This window comes from Stigmatopora argus, chromosome 13 (assembly GCF_051989625.1).
Source record: "Stigmatopora argus isolate UIUO_Sarg chromosome 13, RoL_Sarg_1.0, whole genome shotgun sequence".
Lineage (NCBI taxonomy): Eukaryota > Metazoa > Chordata > Actinopteri > Syngnathiformes > Syngnathidae > Stigmatopora > Stigmatopora argus.
This window is the reverse complement of record NC_135399.1, coordinates 8,986,618-9,004,975: the sequence shown is the minus strand read 5'-3', so window position 1 is coordinate 9,004,975 and position 18,358 is coordinate 8,986,618. Positions and strand designations below refer to the sequence as shown.

At 41.0% G+C, this 18,358-nt stretch overlaps 2 protein-coding genes across 5 annotated transcripts; both read left to right on the top strand.

Moving 5' to 3' along the window:
* The first annotated feature begins 745 nt into the window (after nucleotides 1–745).
* On the top strand, nucleotides 746–6,511 carry LOC144087417 (interleukin-1 receptor type 1-like). 4 transcript variants are annotated; one of them, XM_077617887.1, is made up of 11 exons: nucleotides 746–925; nucleotides 1,452–1,677; nucleotides 1,747–1,915; nucleotides 2,060–2,225; nucleotides 3,499–3,564; nucleotides 3,895–4,006; nucleotides 4,078–4,214; nucleotides 4,293–4,439; nucleotides 5,622–5,789; nucleotides 5,858–6,040; nucleotides 6,156–6,511. In XM_077617887.1, exons 1-11 carry the CDS (start codon nucleotides 862–864, stop codon nucleotides 6,317–6,319), a joined length of 1,602 nt encoding a protein of 533 aa, XP_077474013.1. In that variant the 5' UTR covers nucleotides 746–861; the 3' UTR covers nucleotides 6,320–6,511. The 4 variants fall into 4 exon arrangements, with proteins under 4 accessions (XP_077474013.1, XP_077474012.1, XP_077474014.1 ...); XM_077617886.1 differs by having other exon boundaries at nucleotides 3,895–4,009; XM_077617888.1 differs by having other exon boundaries at nucleotides 1,439–1,677; nucleotides 3,895–4,009.
* A 4,020-nt stretch (nucleotides 6,512–10,531) lies between these two features.
* Nucleotides 10,532–18,309, top strand: LOC144087388 (putative ribonuclease ZC3H12C). Its single transcript, XM_077617837.1, has 6 exons — nucleotides 10,532–10,785; nucleotides 13,286–13,972; nucleotides 14,085–14,224; nucleotides 14,407–14,641; nucleotides 14,730–14,836; nucleotides 15,103–18,309. Exons 2-6 carry the CDS (start codon nucleotides 13,344–13,346, stop codon nucleotides 16,395–16,397), a joined length of 2,406 nt encoding a protein of 801 aa, XP_077473963.1. The 5' UTR covers nucleotides 10,532–10,785; nucleotides 13,286–13,343; the 3' UTR covers nucleotides 16,398–18,309.
* The last annotated feature ends 49 nt before the right edge of the window (nucleotides 18,310–18,358 follow it).

The window sequence follows — 18,358 nt, the reverse complement described above, 5'->3', positions numbered from 1 at the left end:
GCGGCGCTAGGCGTCCAATCCATTTAGACTTGGAAGGGATTGCACTGAAACATGAGCATGATGTTTTTTTGTGTTTTTCTGGTGTTACTTGGGGCCAAAACCAGCGTATATTGAAGTTTTTCTTCATTTTAATTTCAATAATTCAGGTTTCATGGACATTGCAGTCATTTATAAATGGATTCATACTAAAAAAGACAATTAACATCAAGAATAAAAATTGAAAACACGCCCTCTAATTGCTGATATTTGACTTAAATGAGAAAAAAAACAGTTACTGGCTCTATAAAGGGTTAAAGGTCTTAAATAAGTATCCACTGTACATTACATTATACCACTCAAAGCTGAACTTGAAAAATAATTTTAGATAGATTTTACATTTGAATGTCACATTCATTTTAAATGTGTTATGTTAATTTGCTGAGTGGCCACTTTTTAACTTCTAATATGAGCCAATAGAATGATGAATGCTTTAACAAAATAGGTTATAAAGAGGAAATACATCTTTTTTTTCATTCCAGGTATCTTACATACAAAAACAAATTGAGGTTAGTGGCCTGATTTTTTTCCCCTTGCCACAAAGGGGCTTTTTTTTTAATGAGCAGATTCTCACTTTCTTTAGAAAGGGTCAAAGGTCATTAGAGGGAAAAAAAAAAGTCACGATATGAAATGAGGAAACAAGCGGTCAGGCAAGCTTAGAACACAGAACGTCTCACTGGTAAGATGTCCTTTTTTATACAGTGGTTGATGTTATCTCCTTTTGTTTGTTTTTTTAGCATTTAACAGAATACAAAAAGATTGCTAGATTTTGGGATGGAAGTCCTAATTGTACTTTGTTTTTGTTTTTGAAGAATTGTATGGGAAATGAGGATGGCTAAGTCAGTGAATGTGCTCGTCATGTTATTGGTCGATGCGGCCGTCACGCTGGGTGAGTACAAAAACATTTTATTTATGTTAGTACATATGTTATTATTTTATTGTGAATATAAGCGGTTCAAAAAAATGAATGAATGAATGTCAGGTGAGTCTTTATTTTCACCATAGGAGAGAATTGTATTGGCTTGAATGTAGATTTATGATACGGTCATTTTGAATACAAAATTGATATATAACCACAATTTTGTGAATGTTTTTTGGAAAAAAAATGACTTTTGCAAAATATTCTGATGTCAGAAATGGAGGATTTTTCACTAGATGACATAAATACTTTTTTTGGACTCACCCTAACCAAATTGTAATCATTTAATATTATTTAATCAAATCTTAATAGATTGGAGTAATATTAGTTTGAAATATTATAAAAGATATTTTTTTCACGAAAGCAAAATGCACAAAATTGGTGAAATTGTTTCTTAAATAAATGTTCCAAATTCGATAATGACTTGTTTGAGAGTTTACATAAAATAAATACAAAACAAAACAATGTACATTAATCTAACAGATTATCTTTCCATACCATTACGGGCCAGCAGAAATTTACCAAGTCATGGAGGGCCACCTCCTGCTACTCAAATGTCCCAACGTGCAGGGTCCCGTTGACAGTAACGTCACGTGGGCGCGAGAGGGGGGTCCCGCCGGGGCGACGGCGTCTCTGCCCTCGGGCGTGGAAGTCAGGGACGGGATTCTATATTTTCTGCCTGCGCTGACGTCCCATAACGGCAGCTACATCTGCGAGAGCACGTACGTAAACACACCCTCCGTCTCTCCAAATGTGAACGAGGCCTGATGGAGTGTTTTTCTGCTGTCAAGGCTGGAAAAGAGAACGCTCAAGGTGAACTTTGGGGTGTCGGTGTTGACTGGGCTTTGTCCTCCGGCGGCTGAAGTGAAGACCTTCCCAACGGGGGTGAGAAAGAGCCTTCCCTGCAAGTTGGAACACATCCTGCGACTCGAAAAAAGCCACAATATACGATGGTTGAAGGTAAAAAGGGCCATTTTGGCCTTGTTTCTTAGCAAGAAATGTCAATTGGATGCATATGATTGATACCTTTCAAATCGATTTAGACTTGAGTTTGACATTCAAAGTTGGAAGCGGAAATAAAATGCAACTGCTGTGAATGTGCAGGACTGTCACCCAGTGGAGCGAGCCATTAGTGTACTCAAAAATGGCTTGATGAGGCTAGTCAATGTGACACGGGAGGATGCGGGGACGTACACCTGCCTGGTGGACGCCAGCATCGACGGCAGAAACTACACGTCGGCGGTTAGCATCGAGCTGGACATCGAGACCAGTGGGTGTCAATTTTTTTAAATTCCATTTACGGATTTTCCGGACTATAATTTGCACGTTTTTCATACTTTGGCTGGGCCCGTGACTAATATTCACGTTTTTTTTTCTCATCTGACCACCAAAAGACTGTTATGTTGTTTTTTAAGGCTATAGTTATTTGAAAAACTGTTATATTAACCCAGGGGTGTCAGACTCGGGTTGGTTCGCGGACCGCGTTAACGTTAACTCGATTTCATGTGGGCCGGACCATTTTAGATATAATATTTAGATTTTTTTTATATAAATGGATGTAAAGAACTGGATTAAAAGCCCTAAATATTCAGTTTTTTATAGATCTAAAACAATGTTTATTTTAGCTTTTTTTAAATCTATTTTTAGATTTTACAAAATGATTTTTGAACTAAACACAGAAAAATGTGATTAAAAAAATTACAATTATTGATTTAAATGGGAGAAAAATCAGGAAATTTAATATACATCTATACTTCTCATTTTAATTTGATCCTAAAACAGAAAGTCAGCACTCATGATTTACTTTCCCGGGCCACACAAAATGATGCGGTGGGCCAGATTTGGCCCCCAAGCCGCCACTTTGACACATGTGTATTAACCAATGCCTATTTATTCTCCATTTTACTATTGTTAATTTAATGTATGTGGTCTTGGTTTCTGATAAAAGAAAAAGTTGCCATTTCAAAAGTGCAACTTATAGTTAAAAAACATATCATTTTATCAAATTATTTAGTTGGCGTTTTGTTACGACATTATACATTTCATATTGTGTTGTTATTTTATCTGAATTTTAATTAGCAGTGCGGTGAGTGGTTAGCATGTCCACCTCACGGTTCTGAGATCACGGGTTCAATCTGGCCTTCAAATGGAATTTGCATGCTGTCCCCGTGAAGCGTGGGTTTTCTCCGGGTACTCCAACTTCCTCACAAAGAAAAATATGAATAATTGGCTGACTGAACACTCCAAATTGTCACTAGTATGTCCGTGAATGCTTGTCCGTACCTCATCTATTATACCACCTACAACCCTAGTTTGAAATCCAAGATTAGGACCGTAGCTCTTGTTTAATATCATAATTCAAGACACGAACCCCAATATGAAGGCCTAATTTGAAAATCTAACCCTAGTTTAAAACAATCGTAAAGCCTAACCCTCGGCTGGAAGCCAAAGTTCAACTGCAGATTCCTAATTTATTGAGAAATTTACCCCGTGTGAAGCCATTATACACATTTGGCATATAACCAAATCTTTTATGTATTTAGATTTCACATTTCCAAGGGAACCCGAGGTGATCCAGGAAAAGGAACAGGTTCTCTCCGTGACCATGGGTGAGCTCAAGGTTACATACCTGTCAATCTCTGCCGATAACTGCCCTTATAAATGATTATGATTCCCCTTACAAACCCCCAAAAAACCTTACAAACACCGTACGACTCGTACGGTGTTTGTAAGGTTTTTGGGGGGTTTGTAAGGGGAATCATAATCATTTATAAGGGCAGTTATCGGCAGAGGTTGACAGGTATGAGGTTATTGACTTGCAAAATACCGTTTTAACTCACTCGCTGTTACCGACGGCGATTGACGTTCAGTCTATTTTGACTGCGAAGGCTTAGAACGTCACCGAGTTAAGTAGCTCATGAATAACCCCGTGGGGGCAGGCGAACGCGTGGAACTGAAGTGCTCGGCCTTGATGGACCCCGATAACGAGGCGTTCATGTACTGGATCGTGAACGGGAGTTTTACCGACACGGACCCTGAGCTGGAGGAATGGTTGTGAGTTTGATCTCGACGAAACGTAAACGTAGCGGCTTTGTGTGCGAAATACTGACCTTTCCTCCCAGCAATCAGAAGCAAGGTCTGATGTATGAGTCCACCCTGACCATCTCCAGAGTCCTTCCCCGTTTCCTCAACGTTTCCATTCGCTGTCGGGTCCAAAACTCTCAAGGGGTGAAAGACTGCTTCATGCAGCTCAGAGAAGGTACCTGCCTGAATTAAAAAAATAAAAAAAAAACACATTTGCCTCCAAATATGTCCTATACTTGCTGTGTATCTCCAGCCAATAACAGCTGGTTCTACAGCGGCGTGGCAGTGGGTGTGGCCTCCCCGCTTTTACTTCTTCTCATGGTTTTCCTGTTGTGCTACTTCAAGGCGGATGTGGTGTTGGCGTACAGGAAGATAAGCAGCTATTTTGTCATCCCCCAAGGTGATTTCATTTTTAAGGCCGTGGCTAAGCTTTCACTACACCGAAGAACCATAAAAGGATACAGTTAGACCTGAAGTTAATCTTTTTGAGAGTCTTAATGAAATAATCTCTGCCTGGCCTTCAAGAAAAAAAAGGGAAAAAAGGCCACTCCTTGAAGCATTGCTTTGGGTGGAATAGCTATGAAATGATAAAAAATAGCCAGATTAGAGTACATTTAGAGTCTGAATGTACTGTAAAGTCTAAATCTAGAGTCTAAATGTCCTCATGAGCCCCTATCCAGTCTGTTTTCCATATATCCCTCCACCAACACACCTGAATCAAATCATTGGGATCGGTATGAAGCTTCTGGACAGCTTGCTGATCAGTTGATCATTTGATTCAGGTGTGTTGGTGGAGGAGGGAGATAACAGATTGGTCAGGGCACGTGTCAAAGTGGCGGTCCGGGGGCCAAATCTGGCCCGCCGCATCATTTTGTGTGGCCCGGGAAAGTAAATCATGAGTGCCGACTTTCTGTTTTAGGATCAAATTAAAATGAAGAGTATAGATGTATATTAAATTTTGTGTTTTTAGTTCAAAAATCATTTTGTACAATCTAAAAAAATATTTTAAAAAAGCTCAAATAAACATTATTTTAGATCTATGAAAAACTGAATATTCAGGGATTTTTATCCAGTTCTTTTAATCCATTTATTAAAAAAAAATCTAAATATTATATCTAAAATGGTCCGGCCCACGTGAAATCAAGTTGACGTTAAAGCGGCCCGCGAACCAACCCGAGTCTGACACCCTTGGGTTAGGGGCTCTCGAGGACCGGACTTGGCCAACCCTGCGCCTAACCCTAACCCTAACCCTAACCCTAACGCTAACCCTAAACATAACCCTAACTCTAACCCTAAACCTACTCTTAAACCTAACTTTAGGCGCAGAGTGGACAAGTCCGGTCCTCAAGAGCCCCTATCCAGTCTCCCTCCACCAACACACCTGAATCAAATCATCGTGATCGGTATGAAGCTTCTGGACAGCTTGCTGATGAGTTGATCATTTGGGAGATGGAAAACAGACTGGATAGGGGCTCTCGAGGACCGGACTTGGCCCCCACTGATTTAGACAATGTCACATTACCTGACAACAGAACATGTCTGAAAGGGGCTGAATAATATCTCTGTGTTTACCGGCACGCAGACGCAGACCAAATTCCGTACGACGCTTTGGTGAGCGCCGTCCCCGTACCGACGACGAGGACCCGGAACCCGGCGGCCGAGTTCGCCCTGCGGACGCTGCCGGGTCAGCTGGAGGGGCGACACGGCTACCGTCTCTTCATCGCGGGCCGAGACGACGGGCCGGGAGAAGGTAGGCGACGGAACGACTTACTTGCTAAGGGAACAAAAGCTGTTTTGGAAACGTGGCGTATGTTGCAGCCACCCCCGACGCCATGGCGGCGGCCGTGAGCCAATGCCACCGGCTGATTATCGTCGTGGCGCCGGCGGAGGAGGCGTGGAAGCCGTGCAACGTGGAGGAGCGCCATCTCACTTACGTACAGAACTTGGGTCTGTATGACGCTTTGACGCACAACACACCTGCTGTCATTCTCGTGGAAATAGGTTAGTCATCTTGTTCCCTGCTATTGACAGATAGCTGTCCAAGCCATTAGAACTTGGAGAGGTTGGCAGTGCCGTCAATGATTGATTTATGGAGCTATTCTGTTTCTCGTCCCAGATGGTCCCGTGGATTATGGGCACCTCCCACGGTCTCTGGGTTTTATCAAGAGGAGGCAGGGGGCGCTCATATGGAGGAAAAACAGCAACAACAGAGTTTTCTGGAAAAAGCTGAGGGTCCTCATGCCCCCCCAAAGACGATCATCAGCGTATTTCGGGAACTGACGGAATGAGGGAACGATTCCTAAAGCACTTGTTTGTGTTTCTTTGCATTGTTTACAAGGTTTTGTGTTGCAGGCAAATTATGTCAGACGCCCAGACAAAAAGATTGCTTGCTGTAACACAGTTTACAATTTGGCCACAAGAGGGAAGTTAAGTTTACACTGTTATGCATTTGTGTGTAACTCTTGTTCAAGACCCTCAAAAAAAGTTTTGATATGTCAGTTTACATTTAAGACTCTACTTTTAAAATCTAATCTGTGTTTTAAACCTTAGTTTGAATTAAAACCCTACAGTGAAATTCCAAACAGCATTTGAGACTACACTTCTACACACCTTCTAAACACTCTCAACAACCTAACGTGTTAAAAAAAAATCTCATATTTAAAAACCTTAAACCATTTGAAACCAGTTTGAAATCCCTAGTCACCAATAAATCCAAACCTTTTTTATTTTTTTAAAATCACACTTTGAAATGCTCCAAAATGTTCAAAACCCTAACACGAATAACTTGGAATTAAGAGTTAATTTTTTAACTTAACTCACATGTGTCAAAGTGGCGGCCCGGGGGCCAAATCTGGCCCGGCGCATCATTTTGTGTGGCCCGGGAAAGTAAATCATGAGTGCCGAATTTCAGTTTTAGGATCAAATTAAAATGAAGAGTATAGATGTATATTACATTTCCTGATTTTCCCCCTTTTAAATCATTTTTTAAAAAATTTTAATCAATTTTTTCTGTGTTTTTAGTTCAAAAATAATTTTGTAAAATCTAAAAATATATAAAAAGCTAAAACAAACATTGTTTTAGATCTATAAAAAAACTGAATATTCAGGGCTTTTAATCCAGTTCTTTTAATCCATTTATAGAAAAATAAATCTAAATATTATATCTAAAATGGTCCGGCCCACATGAAATCGAGTTGACGTTAACGCGACCTGCGAACCAACCCGAGTCTGACACCCCTGACTTAACTGTTGATCATAACCCTAATCAAATTTGACTAAAAACAAAACCTTACCAAAAAACTCAATTTTTGTACTAATCCCATAAAACCCTTAAAAATCCTACTTTGGATCCTTAACTCTTGCTGAATAAATCCTTTCACGCAAGAATGACCATTTTTGGGGGGTGGGATTGAACGTCTAGTGGCGTCAGTGGCAGCCAATGAGGACACTTAAAAGCCTACTTTGAAGCTGCGCTCTGGTTTAACACTCCTCTTTGCCGAGTAGTATTTTGTATACGCGTACATGCTGCCCCCACGTGACCTTTAACCCCGCTGCCCCTTGACGCTCGCGTGTGTACGGTGGCACACTCCCATTGAAAAGGAAGGAGATGGTTGGGGGTCTGTGTGTTTAGTTTGGCAGCTGGGATCTGCTCCCCGCTTTTGTTTTCCTTTGACCTTTGTGACCCGACACTCGCCCCCCACACACACACACTTTTACATCCATGTGTGTGTATTTGTCAGCACACTTTTTTAAAATTGAAAAATAAATTAAAACTTATTCTCTTTGGACACATTTGGCTCCTTTTTTTATAGTTTTTATTTTGTGGCTTTGTCAATTATTTTCCATTTGATTGATTAGTCTGCAATTCATTTGCTTCATTTGACCGCAAGGGCTCTCATTGGTCATTAGCCGCCAGCTTCTCGCAGTTAAACGGATTGGACGTCCATCGCCGTCAATGCCAGCCAATGAATGAATCGTTCCGAATGATGATTTGCAACTGATGAAATGGTTGGTTTGGCAATTTATAATTGAGCCGCGAGGATGGAGTCATTATTCTTTATTGTTGGAGTAGGTTGCCATGGAGATTGGTTTAGCCTTATAGTTTCCTGCTCCATCTCTGTAATGTCCCAGTCAATCCATCTCCATCAAAGACCGCCACATAAGCCCCCGCAACAGCAGGTGGTGTGTGCGCATATGTGTGCGTGTGTGTAGGGGCAAGGGGTGGGGGGTCACTGAGGATTTTTCAAGGCACAAAAGGTTGCCCTTCGGCCTGTGCTGGCTTCAGGGTCATTTAAGGACAGACTCTTATGCACATAGCATGTGTGTGTGTTTTTTTTATGTTACCAGATGACACCCAAAAATAGAAAATTTACCAAGATAAATATGCAGGCAATATGGGGAGATTAAAAAAACGTGTTTTCATCAGTCTCTATAGTGAACACAGAATACTTGGATTTGTAGTTTATACCATTCATTCTATTTAGGCTTGGATTCATAAGACGTTTTGTGGGTAAACTCAATATAGATTTTTTTTTTATATTGCTCAAATACAGTGGCTTTGAGGAGGGGGAATTTTATTTATAGCATGATTAACACATGGAAATGACCAAAAAAAGATCCTAAATCAACTGATTTAAGTAAAAATAGTTTGTGTATTTAGCCATGACTAAAATAAGTGACTTTGGGGTCAGAGAAAAAGTTGAATCATTTTTTGGGCATACCTTCTTTAGTTAGACCTTTATTTTGTAGCTCCGCTCATCGTAAACACCTTGCCAAAATTCAAGATAAAGTGTCACTTGGGCAAGATTTTCCCCAAATCTGAAAGACCCCAAATGTTGCCAACTAAACCAACTTCAGGCACAGAATTTCAGACACTCATACTCGGCCACACCTTCAACGCTGCAAATTAAACCGCCATTGACGGCAATAAGACCTCCAATCAATTTTAACCAAGAGGGTCTGGCGGCACTGAAGTGGATAAACATCTTAGAAGAATGTATTCTGTTTCCCCAATGTTTTTAAAGCAGTTACAGTGATAATCCATTTGGTGGTTATTCGGTAAATGTTCCTGCAAGCGGGACACCTGTTCACAGAGCAGATGGTTGCCACATGCGCACACACACATAAACACATGGTCCCCGAGGAGAGAACCTGTCAGCTGAGCCCCAATTAAAGAGTCAATGTGCTCCTAGTTGGGGGTGGGGCCCCTATTTGTATGTGCATACGCCATAGTGCTAATGTATGTGCCATTTGCAAATTCCCTCCATTTGCAGACAAAATTAGCCTGCGTAATGTGGATGCTCATCATTTGAGAATGTCCGTAAACAATGTCACCAAATTCAGAATCAAAGGGAGGAAAACAAGCCAAAATATATGAAGAAATAATACATAACAATACATTATATTATACTATTCAGGCTCATATTCATACATAGGGGTAATTTAGAGTGCTCAACCTGCCTACCGTGCATGTTTTGGGGATGTGAGAGAATTGTGCTAACCGTCCTATAATGTTATACTCTAACAAATTTAACATTCTAATGCAGGGGGAGTCAAACTCGGGTTGGTTCGCGGGCCGCATTAACGTCAATTCCATTTCATGTGGGCCGGACCATTTTGGATCTAATATCTAGATTTTTTTTTTTTAAATTGGATTATGAGAACTGGATCAAAAGCCCTAAATAGTCCGTTTTTATAGATCTAAAACAATGTTTATTTGAGCTTTTTTTTTTCTTAGTAATGGAAAATTTCTTTTAATCATGTTTTTTTTTATTTCAAATGGAAACAAACTATTTTTTTAAAGTGGAAAACAGAAAATATTTGTATATTTATTTTTATATTTTACAAAATGCTTTTTGAACTAAAAACACAAAAGAAAACAATTGGATGAAAAAATTGCAGTGATTGTTTAAAAAAAGGGGGAAATCAGTTAATGTAATACACATCTATCATCATTTGAATTTGATTCTAAAATAGAAACACATGATTTACTTTCTCGGACCGCACAAAATGATGCAGCGGGCCAGATTTGGCCCCCGGGCCGGCACTTTGAAACCTGTGTTCTAATGTATTAAAGCGAAAAATAAATGATCTGATTTATTATTTCAATATGTTAAATTTCCCGTTTAATCATAACATTTATTGATTTAATTTCACATCTCAATTAGATGAACTGCACATCACATCATATGATGAATTTACATACTAGTGTCAATGCATAAAAAATATGTAAAATGGACTTTTTGTGTATTATGAATCAAAGTTAGTGGATTTGTGACATCCCTGCTGTTGTTAGAAAAAAGGAAGTCAACCCACAGTAGATGCTAAATTAGCAAAAGTGAGCACACCATTCAGTAAAGATGTCCCTTATGGGCCCTGGTATTTTTTTCATTGTAATTTAGACAAATTCATCTGGTAATTGAGCATGTGTGTGCATGCAGCTGCCTACTGAAAAGCACCGTTTGTGCTCCCCCACAACACACCCACCTGACCTGTTTCTCTATTGTGTGGGTGTAAATGGGGGAGGAGACAGAAAAGGTGGCCCACGGGGTGAAGGGGGCCCCCGGGCTGTCTCACTTGACGGCGGTCTGCCCAGAAGGAAGGAAGTTACTCCTGGCTTTCCATCGGAGTTTGGGACATTGTGCATTTTTTGGGGTGGTTTGGGGTCTCGGAGGCTGGCTACAAGGCACACTTATTTGAAATTGTGCAAGGAAAAGGACAGGAAAGGTTTTAGGATCTTTTGTCCGGTGAGTAACAAGTCACTCTTTGAATGTGTTCTTTGGAAATTTAGAAGAAAATGAGGGTCACAAGTCAAATTGTATGCAAGGAGTATACAAATCGACTCATCTTTTTTATTTAAGTTAAGACTTTTGCTTTCAAAAGGATGTTGAAGATGTAAGTTGGCAAAATGAGTTGTTTGAAGCACTTATAGAAGTGTCCTGTAATATTGACAATCATCATAATTCACTGTCACAGGAAAAAATGTTCTAATCTGGTGCCTATTTTTTGGGTGACAGTCAGTTAACTTATTTGTTTTAACTTCAGCCTTCAATGCCTGTCTAGAAACATCAATTTTTTTTTATTATGCACCTATTCAGAGTTAAAGTGGCATCTTATGGAAAGCTACTAAAGACAGAGTGAACTAAAAACAAAAAAAACACACAAATGACAACAAAAATATAACCGAAAAATCGATAAACCATCAAAAATGGCTCAAATATGTCAGCAAGTTGGGTTATGAAACATGTTTTCTACAGGAATAACTTACCTTTTCTCTTATGTTTAAGATGTACGTACCTATAAAATAATTAAACCAAATTGCTGCCATTAGAGGATAATTAGCTATTTCAACTGGGATGGCTGACAGCAGTTCAATTGAAGTAACCCACAATCTCCAGTTATCAAATACATAAATCTCATTATACTTGTATAATGACAATAAAAGCATTCAATTAAATACAACATTTAGAACAAATAATGAATGTGCCACAGTCCCCAGTTATGATATTAAGCCTTCAAATTATTAGGAAAAACTTAACCTTTTTGATTTCACCACTCAGACATAACCATCTGAGGGTGCTATGCATCTCCTGAGTTTACGAGGGGGGGGTGCACTAGTTCCAGGATGCTTTCAGAGTGTGTCCACAGTAGGCATCTGTTGCCCCCTCCCCCCACTCCACACCGCCTTTGTACTATTGCACCCCCCTGAGCGGACTGCCACCCCTCCGCTCCTGAGTCAGTCCCTGGCAGCCGCCCAGCAGGCCCCGTGGGTCGTGTGGAGGCTTTTCCAGGGCTCATGGTAGGGGGAGTAACCCCCTGAGGGAGGTCAGTGGCTCAGGAGGCATCTGCTCACTGTGGAGGCATGAGGTGCACGTCTCGACCCAGATGCCCCCCATCCCACTTGATATTACTCAGCAGTTTCATTATTTCATGAGTTGTGTGTCATTCTAAGCAGAGCTTTTTAAAGTTTTTTTTTGTAGTATAGAAAAATGCTCCAGGACAGTAGCACTGCTACATAATCTGTACTTACTGTACTTTAATGTGGTAAAATGAAACATTAATTAGGTAAAGTTGTTGGGTAAAGTGCTATTTTGTGTGATTTGTGATTTTATTTTTTAAAAATCATTTAAAAATTGATTTTTCCTGTATTTCAGAGACTGAAATGTTTTACAAGGATGATTTCTTAGTTGTCATTTATTTAGACTTATAAGACAGATTTGAACTATTACTAAATGTACCATATATATACATATAGTATATGCATTATAAAAATGTTTTTTTGAAATGGGAATTTTGTTTTATTGTTTTTAATATTGTTGGTCAAATCACTACTTTAATTATAAAACATGGCACTTTTATGATTAAAATGATTTGACCTCCATAAAATAAAAGAATAAAATTCCCATTTCAAAAAACATTTGTATAATGTAGAAATATGTATATGGTACATGTATATATATATACATTATAAAAAAATGAAATGGGAATGTAATTATTTTTTTAATGTTGTTGGTCAAATAACTTGAATCATAGAAGTGCCATATTTTAATCAACTAAATGATAGCAATAACCTAGACTCCTGGAACATGGAACAGTTCATGATCCAAAGCATACACATTGTATACCAAACATAGATCATTTTAAAAAATCTAATTAGGTAGTTCAAAATACTTTAAGCAGTAAAACATATTGAAAATAAAAAGGGCTAAAAATAAAACCATTCAAACAATGTGGTCAAAGCCTCAGCTGGTGCTTGTGTCATATTTGTTTCTGTCTGGCAGCTGTATGGCCAACAAGTCTTGTCTGTGTGTTCGCGAGACAGTGTGGGAGGGGGAGCTGATATCCCCCCTCCCACACACACACACACACTACCAATACACACAAAAAAATAACCCGTCTGTGCAGAGTGTCCAGGACAATAGTTTGTGTGACAGAAGGACAGATTGGCTGGCAGCTGCTTTGCTAAAAAAGGTGCAAGCCAGACACTTATAGCCCCGCCCCTCCCGGTTGGATGGACAGGGAGGAGAACAAGAAAATGAACGCAGTGACATCTTAACTAGCCGAAAGTTGGTCACATATGGATAGATTGGAGTATTTATGGTTTTCCTTTTAGTTCAAATTTTGGGCAGCAAAGTCACCAGTAACTGACTAATTTTTCTTTAGAGTGTTATTTCCACCATCGGTTAGATTATGATCTGTGACATCAAGTTGAAAACTGTGTTTAAAGCATCCTCCATCTTTTTGAAGGGGCCCGCTTAATCAAGTCTGCTCGCCAACGCCCGGTCTGAATGTGTGAGACGGCTTCATGGGCCTGAGGGACCATGTGGAGGATGGGACAGGCCACATCCTCAGCCTGGGGCTGGATCTGGACTACCTCCACGTGGACGGCCAGAGCACTGGGAAGGACGCCGGGAAGGTGTCGTCCACGCAAGCGTCAGCTTCTGGAGTCTCTGGCCTCGGTGAAAGCACCAATAGCTTGGATAGCAGCAACGCTAGTTTGAGTAGCTTCCTCTCCGAGGAAAGCGGAGACAGCGAGGATGAACGCCAGGCTTCCATTCAGGCACAGACCCGGGAATCCCCTGCCAGGCTGGACCTGGTGGAGAACCCCCAGTCAACCACCAACTGTCGCACCAAAGTGGACTTTGCTCTGAAGTTGGGTTACCCGGAAGAACTGGTGTTGCTGGTATTGCAGAAACTAGGCCCGTCCGCACTCATCAACGACATCCTTGGGGAACTGGTTAAACTGGGGACCAAGGCAGACCCAGTCGAGCCCCTAAAAGGTATAGGAGGATCTCAGTCTCCTCTGCCCTCGTCTGCCTACTACTCGCCTTCGTCCTCGGCGGACTCCTGCATGCTGCTGTGCTCGTCCAAACACCTGGAGGACAAAGACAACCTTCGGCCAGTTGTGGTGGACGGAAGTAATGTGGCCATGAGGTACGATCGGTGGTTGTGTTGCGTCTGAAAGTCCTTTCGCTCATACTTTCACCTATTTGAAGAATATAGCTTATGTTAATTATTGCCACTCCTGTTCTTCTTCATCGTTCAGTCACGGCAACAAGGAGGTGTTCTCCTGCCAAGGCATCCAGCTGGCAATTGATTGGTTCTTGGAAAGAGGCCACAGTGACATCACAGTTTTTGTTCCTGCTTGGAGGAAGGAGCAATCCCGTCCAGATGCTATCATCACAGGTAAGCCGTACGCCAGAATTTTGACGTCGACCACTACTAAGGCACAAGACCTATTGTTAATAACTTGGATAGAGATGATACGGAATTACCGAGGACCGCATTCTACATCTAAAATTTCAATCATAGTTGTAGAATTTTCAAACTGCTTCTTAAAAATGACCAATCCAGACTTTTGCCTCCAGACCAAGACATCCTAAGGCAGCTCGAGAAGGACAAGATCCTTGTCTTCACACCATCCCGCCGTGTGCAAGGACGGCGTGTCGTCTGCTACGATGACCGCTTCATTGTTAAATTAGCCTACGAGTCGGATGGCATCATCGTCTCCAACGACAACTACCGCGACCTGGCCAACGAGAAGCCCGAGTGGAAAAGGTTCATCGACGAACGGCTCCTGATGTACTCCTTTGTCAATGACAAGTTCGTCCTTTTTGCCCTTCTAATTCCCCCAAAATGAGAATGAGCTTTAGCTGATGAGCTTGAATTATTTTCACTCTACTTTCATTAGATTCATGCCCCCTGATGATCCTCTCGGCCGCCATGGACCCAGTTTGGAGAACTTCCTGAGAAAGCGGCCAGTCATACCCGAAAACAGGAAGCAGCCCTGTCCCTATGGTAAAACACGACCAGTTTCTAGATGTACTGAGAAACCACTTGAATATGACGAGGTTGTATGATGCCTATGAATACCTTGATAGTATATTTCCCTGCCCTGATAAAACAGTACCATTTCACTACCTGAAGTTACTAGCTTCCCCAACTGAAATGTACTTACAACTCAAAACACTAACTTTCTAACCACTGTAGCTGACCTTTTTCAACTGGCACAGAAGAAGCAGCTCCCAAAAGATTTCCACCTTTTGCCATTTTTGTTTCCTTAGGCAAGAAATGTACGTATGGGCATAAGTGCAAGTTCTACCACCCGGAACGGGGCAGTCATCCTCAGCGTTCTGTAGCTGATGAGCTCCGGGCCAGCGCTAAAATGTCTTCTGCAATATCCAAAGTCCAGATGGAAGACTCCCCTGTGGCCAGGAACCAGATGCCGTCCGAGTCCGACCGGGTAACCCCAAAGAAAGCCTCAAGGTCCCTATCAGAACTCCTGGAGGACCATCTCCAAGTGCAGTCCAAAGTCGAACGCAAGGGAAGCAGCAAAACCATCTTTGGACATTCCATGGCAGGGAGGTTGCCTTTCTCAGGAAATTCAGATGTATGGGATAACCCAGGATCCTCAGGAGCGAGTTACAACCAATCCGAGTCTCCGGTGTTGGGGTACAACTCTTCAGTAAAAACCTCGTCAATCCTGGGTTTTCGCACTCCGGAAAGTCCCGAGCGCTTCTGTCAAGCAGATTTCCGAGCCAGGTATTTGCCATCTGAGTGCAGCAGTGACAGCAGTTCAGACTCCGTCTCGCCAGACCTAGTTTTGGAGGACAAGCCAGTTTGCCAACACCATTACCACCACACCCATCGTACTCATCCTTGTCCTAACCAATGCGGCAGGCCCGTAAGCCGAAGTCCCCCTGGTCTGAGCCAGCATGCTTCACCTGGAATAAGAAGACTTACTCATTTTGATATGGAAGAAAGCCCATACCAGTCCTTTTCAACTCACATTCCACCATCGATTCATCTACCGCTTCTGAGAAGATACCCTGGAGAATGTCCTACGTTTCAACCACCCCAAAGCTCAACCCTTTCCCAGTGCTCTCTTCTAGCGAGCTCTCTTTGGCAAGAGGACAGAGTCCAGGACTCCAGCAGGTACCATCAAGGATCACCGTTTCCCGCCAGGCGGAATCATCCTGAGCTTCCACAAGCACAGATGAACTGGGACCAGCACTACCTACAACCTCCAAGACCTTGCTACGATCTCTTCCCTCTTCAAAATCGTCCTCAACCTTCCGAGAACGTCTGGTCCTCACCGTGGATGAGCAGACATTCCTCACCGCGTAGCCTCGCACCTTTACCGCGGATGTCCTTTCCGTCCCCCCTTCAAACGAGACCGCCGTCCCTGCAGGACGGGCCCTCGGTGGCCCAGGACAGACGGGAAAGAGTGTTCCTGAATCTCTGCGGAATTTTCCCCGCCGACCTGGTGAGGGTGGTAATGAGTCGGAACCCGAGTGTGATTGACGCACAGGAGCTGGCTGCTGCCATTTTGATGGAGAAATCTCAGGATAGCTCTTGAACAAGTTTTAAACCCCAATCCCTGAATTCGAAAGACTATCAAAGTACATTGGAGGGTTTTCAGAATGGTTAGCTGAAAGTCTGCAGCTTTTGTGCGTGAATGAAAACCCACAACTTCAGGGAATAGTTACAAATCAAGGGGAAGAAAAATATTGTTATGAGGCGGAATTCCAAGTTTCAGGACAGAGATTTAGGAGCTATCAAGGTTAGTGAAAACACCTGTCATACGAGTGCTAGATATAGTAGAACATGAAAAAAACAAAAACAAATATGCTATACTAGCACTTAAAATGGGAATGTTTAAGGTTACGTAACATTGTGAAGTGAAGGCATTTACATGTGTGCTAATATGGTTTGTGTGTCAAGGCTTTCAAGGGTAACAGTGCATTTTTAAGTTATTTATTCCTTATATTTTAAGTTATTTATATTATTCTCATGATTTTTGGCACTTTTTGTTCTTGTGTTCTTGCTTTTTTAGGGGCAATCATATCAGGGTATTTCCAAGAGATAACACAGCCTACCTCTGATTATTGGTGTTGTGTCAAGTGTTTATTGCAGGTTTGGATTTCCCCTGCAAAAGGGAAGTGAAACTCAGAGAGCATCTGTGAAAAGCGGAAGAAAAAGTCCCCTAGAAAGTCCACACAGTGAAATTTTTCAGAATTATGTTCACTTATGAACTATCACATCCTCCTTTTGGTTGTCTCTTTAGCAGAATTTCAATCCTAAAAGCTCCAGGATCTTGCTAGTTCCCATGACTTGGAGGTTTTAAATCAAAATTTCTAAGTCTAGGATTAACTTTTCAAGGGGACACTTTCTTGTCTGGAGTCATGAACCAAACATTTGTAATTTCAGAGCACAGTTTCTAGTTCTGGAGTGACAGTTTTTTTGTTGCTGTCCTGATTAAAGTTTTACTTTGGAGCTGACTTTCTTATTCCCAATTTAAAATTTCACATTCTAGAGCAGTTTTAATATTTTGAGGAGCTTTCCCTTTCCTTCTAGTAGCAACTTGAAATTGTTTTTAATTCACAGGTTAGGTCAGAGAAGATCAAAGTTCATATTCCTCAATGGCAAGCCAGTTAGAGGAATGTTTGTCAGTTAATGGTATTACATTATCATGTCAGATTAGCCTGACACTAGTATTTCAAATGGGTCTTTTTTCATGTCAAGCACTTCTAGCTGTCCAATTAAAAAAAAAATCTGCAGTAAACGTGGATAAACTGGTGCCTGGATGGCGTTTGTTCCTGCCTCCTCTTTGTTGATACAAATTGTATCCTAATAACGAGATCTGTTTTTATATGAGATTATAAGAAACCTTTTGTGTATTTATGACAAAAGTGTCACTGCTACATTGTGTTCTTATTCTTGTGAGCATTCCGATAATACTTTTTTATCTATGATGTTAAGCTTTTCAGATGTTATTGTCAGGCTCAGGTTGCTGATTATTCGTGGTGAAGTCATTTGTGTTTGTAGGAAAAATAAGGCAAAATGTCACAAAAAAACAATTTAACAGTTAACATGCTTCGAGTCTGAATAGCTTGTTGTGTCATGTTCAAGATTAGATTAAATGTTGAGACAAAAACAAAATTTTGGTCTTATTATTAGAATTCAAAGAGCCGATTGATGTATTTACATTCAGGAGAGGAGGAAAATATCAGACAAAATATGTAATTATGGCTTTAACGATAACATTTTCATGTCAAATTGGCTTTGATGTGTATTAACAATTTTTATTCCTGTACCGTTTAGGTCTAATTCAAACAAAGAAAACAGCTGTTGTAAAACCAAAATATGCTGTAGCCCTTTCCTTCCTGATTGCTTTAAAATGTGTTGAGTGGGTGTCATTTTCGTCAACTGGTAAAGCACAAAAATTGGACTTTTTGTACTGCTGCAAATGGATGGTTTGTCATGTTGAATATGAGCAATAAAAGAAAAAGTGGTTTTGTTCAAATGGTTTGGTCACCT

Bases quoted from the DNA above. Each gene is read 5' to 3' on its own strand.
- LOC144087417 (XM_077617886.1), top strand. From the start codon at position 862: ATGAGGATGGCTAAGTCAGTGAATGTGCTCGTCATGTTATTGGTCGAT. The intron at 4,010-4,077 runs GTGAGTTTGATC...CTTTCCTCCCAG, and splicing joins CCTGAGCTGGAGGAATGGTT to CAATCAGAAGCAAGGTCTGA. The intron at 4,215-4,292 runs GTACCTGCCTGA...GTGTATCTCCAG, and splicing joins CTTCATGCAGCTCAGAGAAG to CCAATAACAGCTGGTTCTAC.
- LOC144087388 (XM_077617837.1), top strand. From the start codon at position 13,344: ATGGGCCTGAGGGACCATGTGGAGGATGGGACAGGCCACATCCTCAGC. The intron at 14,225-14,406 runs GTAAGCCGTACG...TTTTGCCTCCAG, and splicing joins TCCAGATGCTATCATCACAG to ACCAAGACATCCTAAGGCAG. The intron at 14,837-15,102 runs GTAAAACACGAC...TTGTTTCCTTAG, and splicing joins GAAGCAGCCCTGTCCCTATG to GCAAGAAATGTACGTATGGG.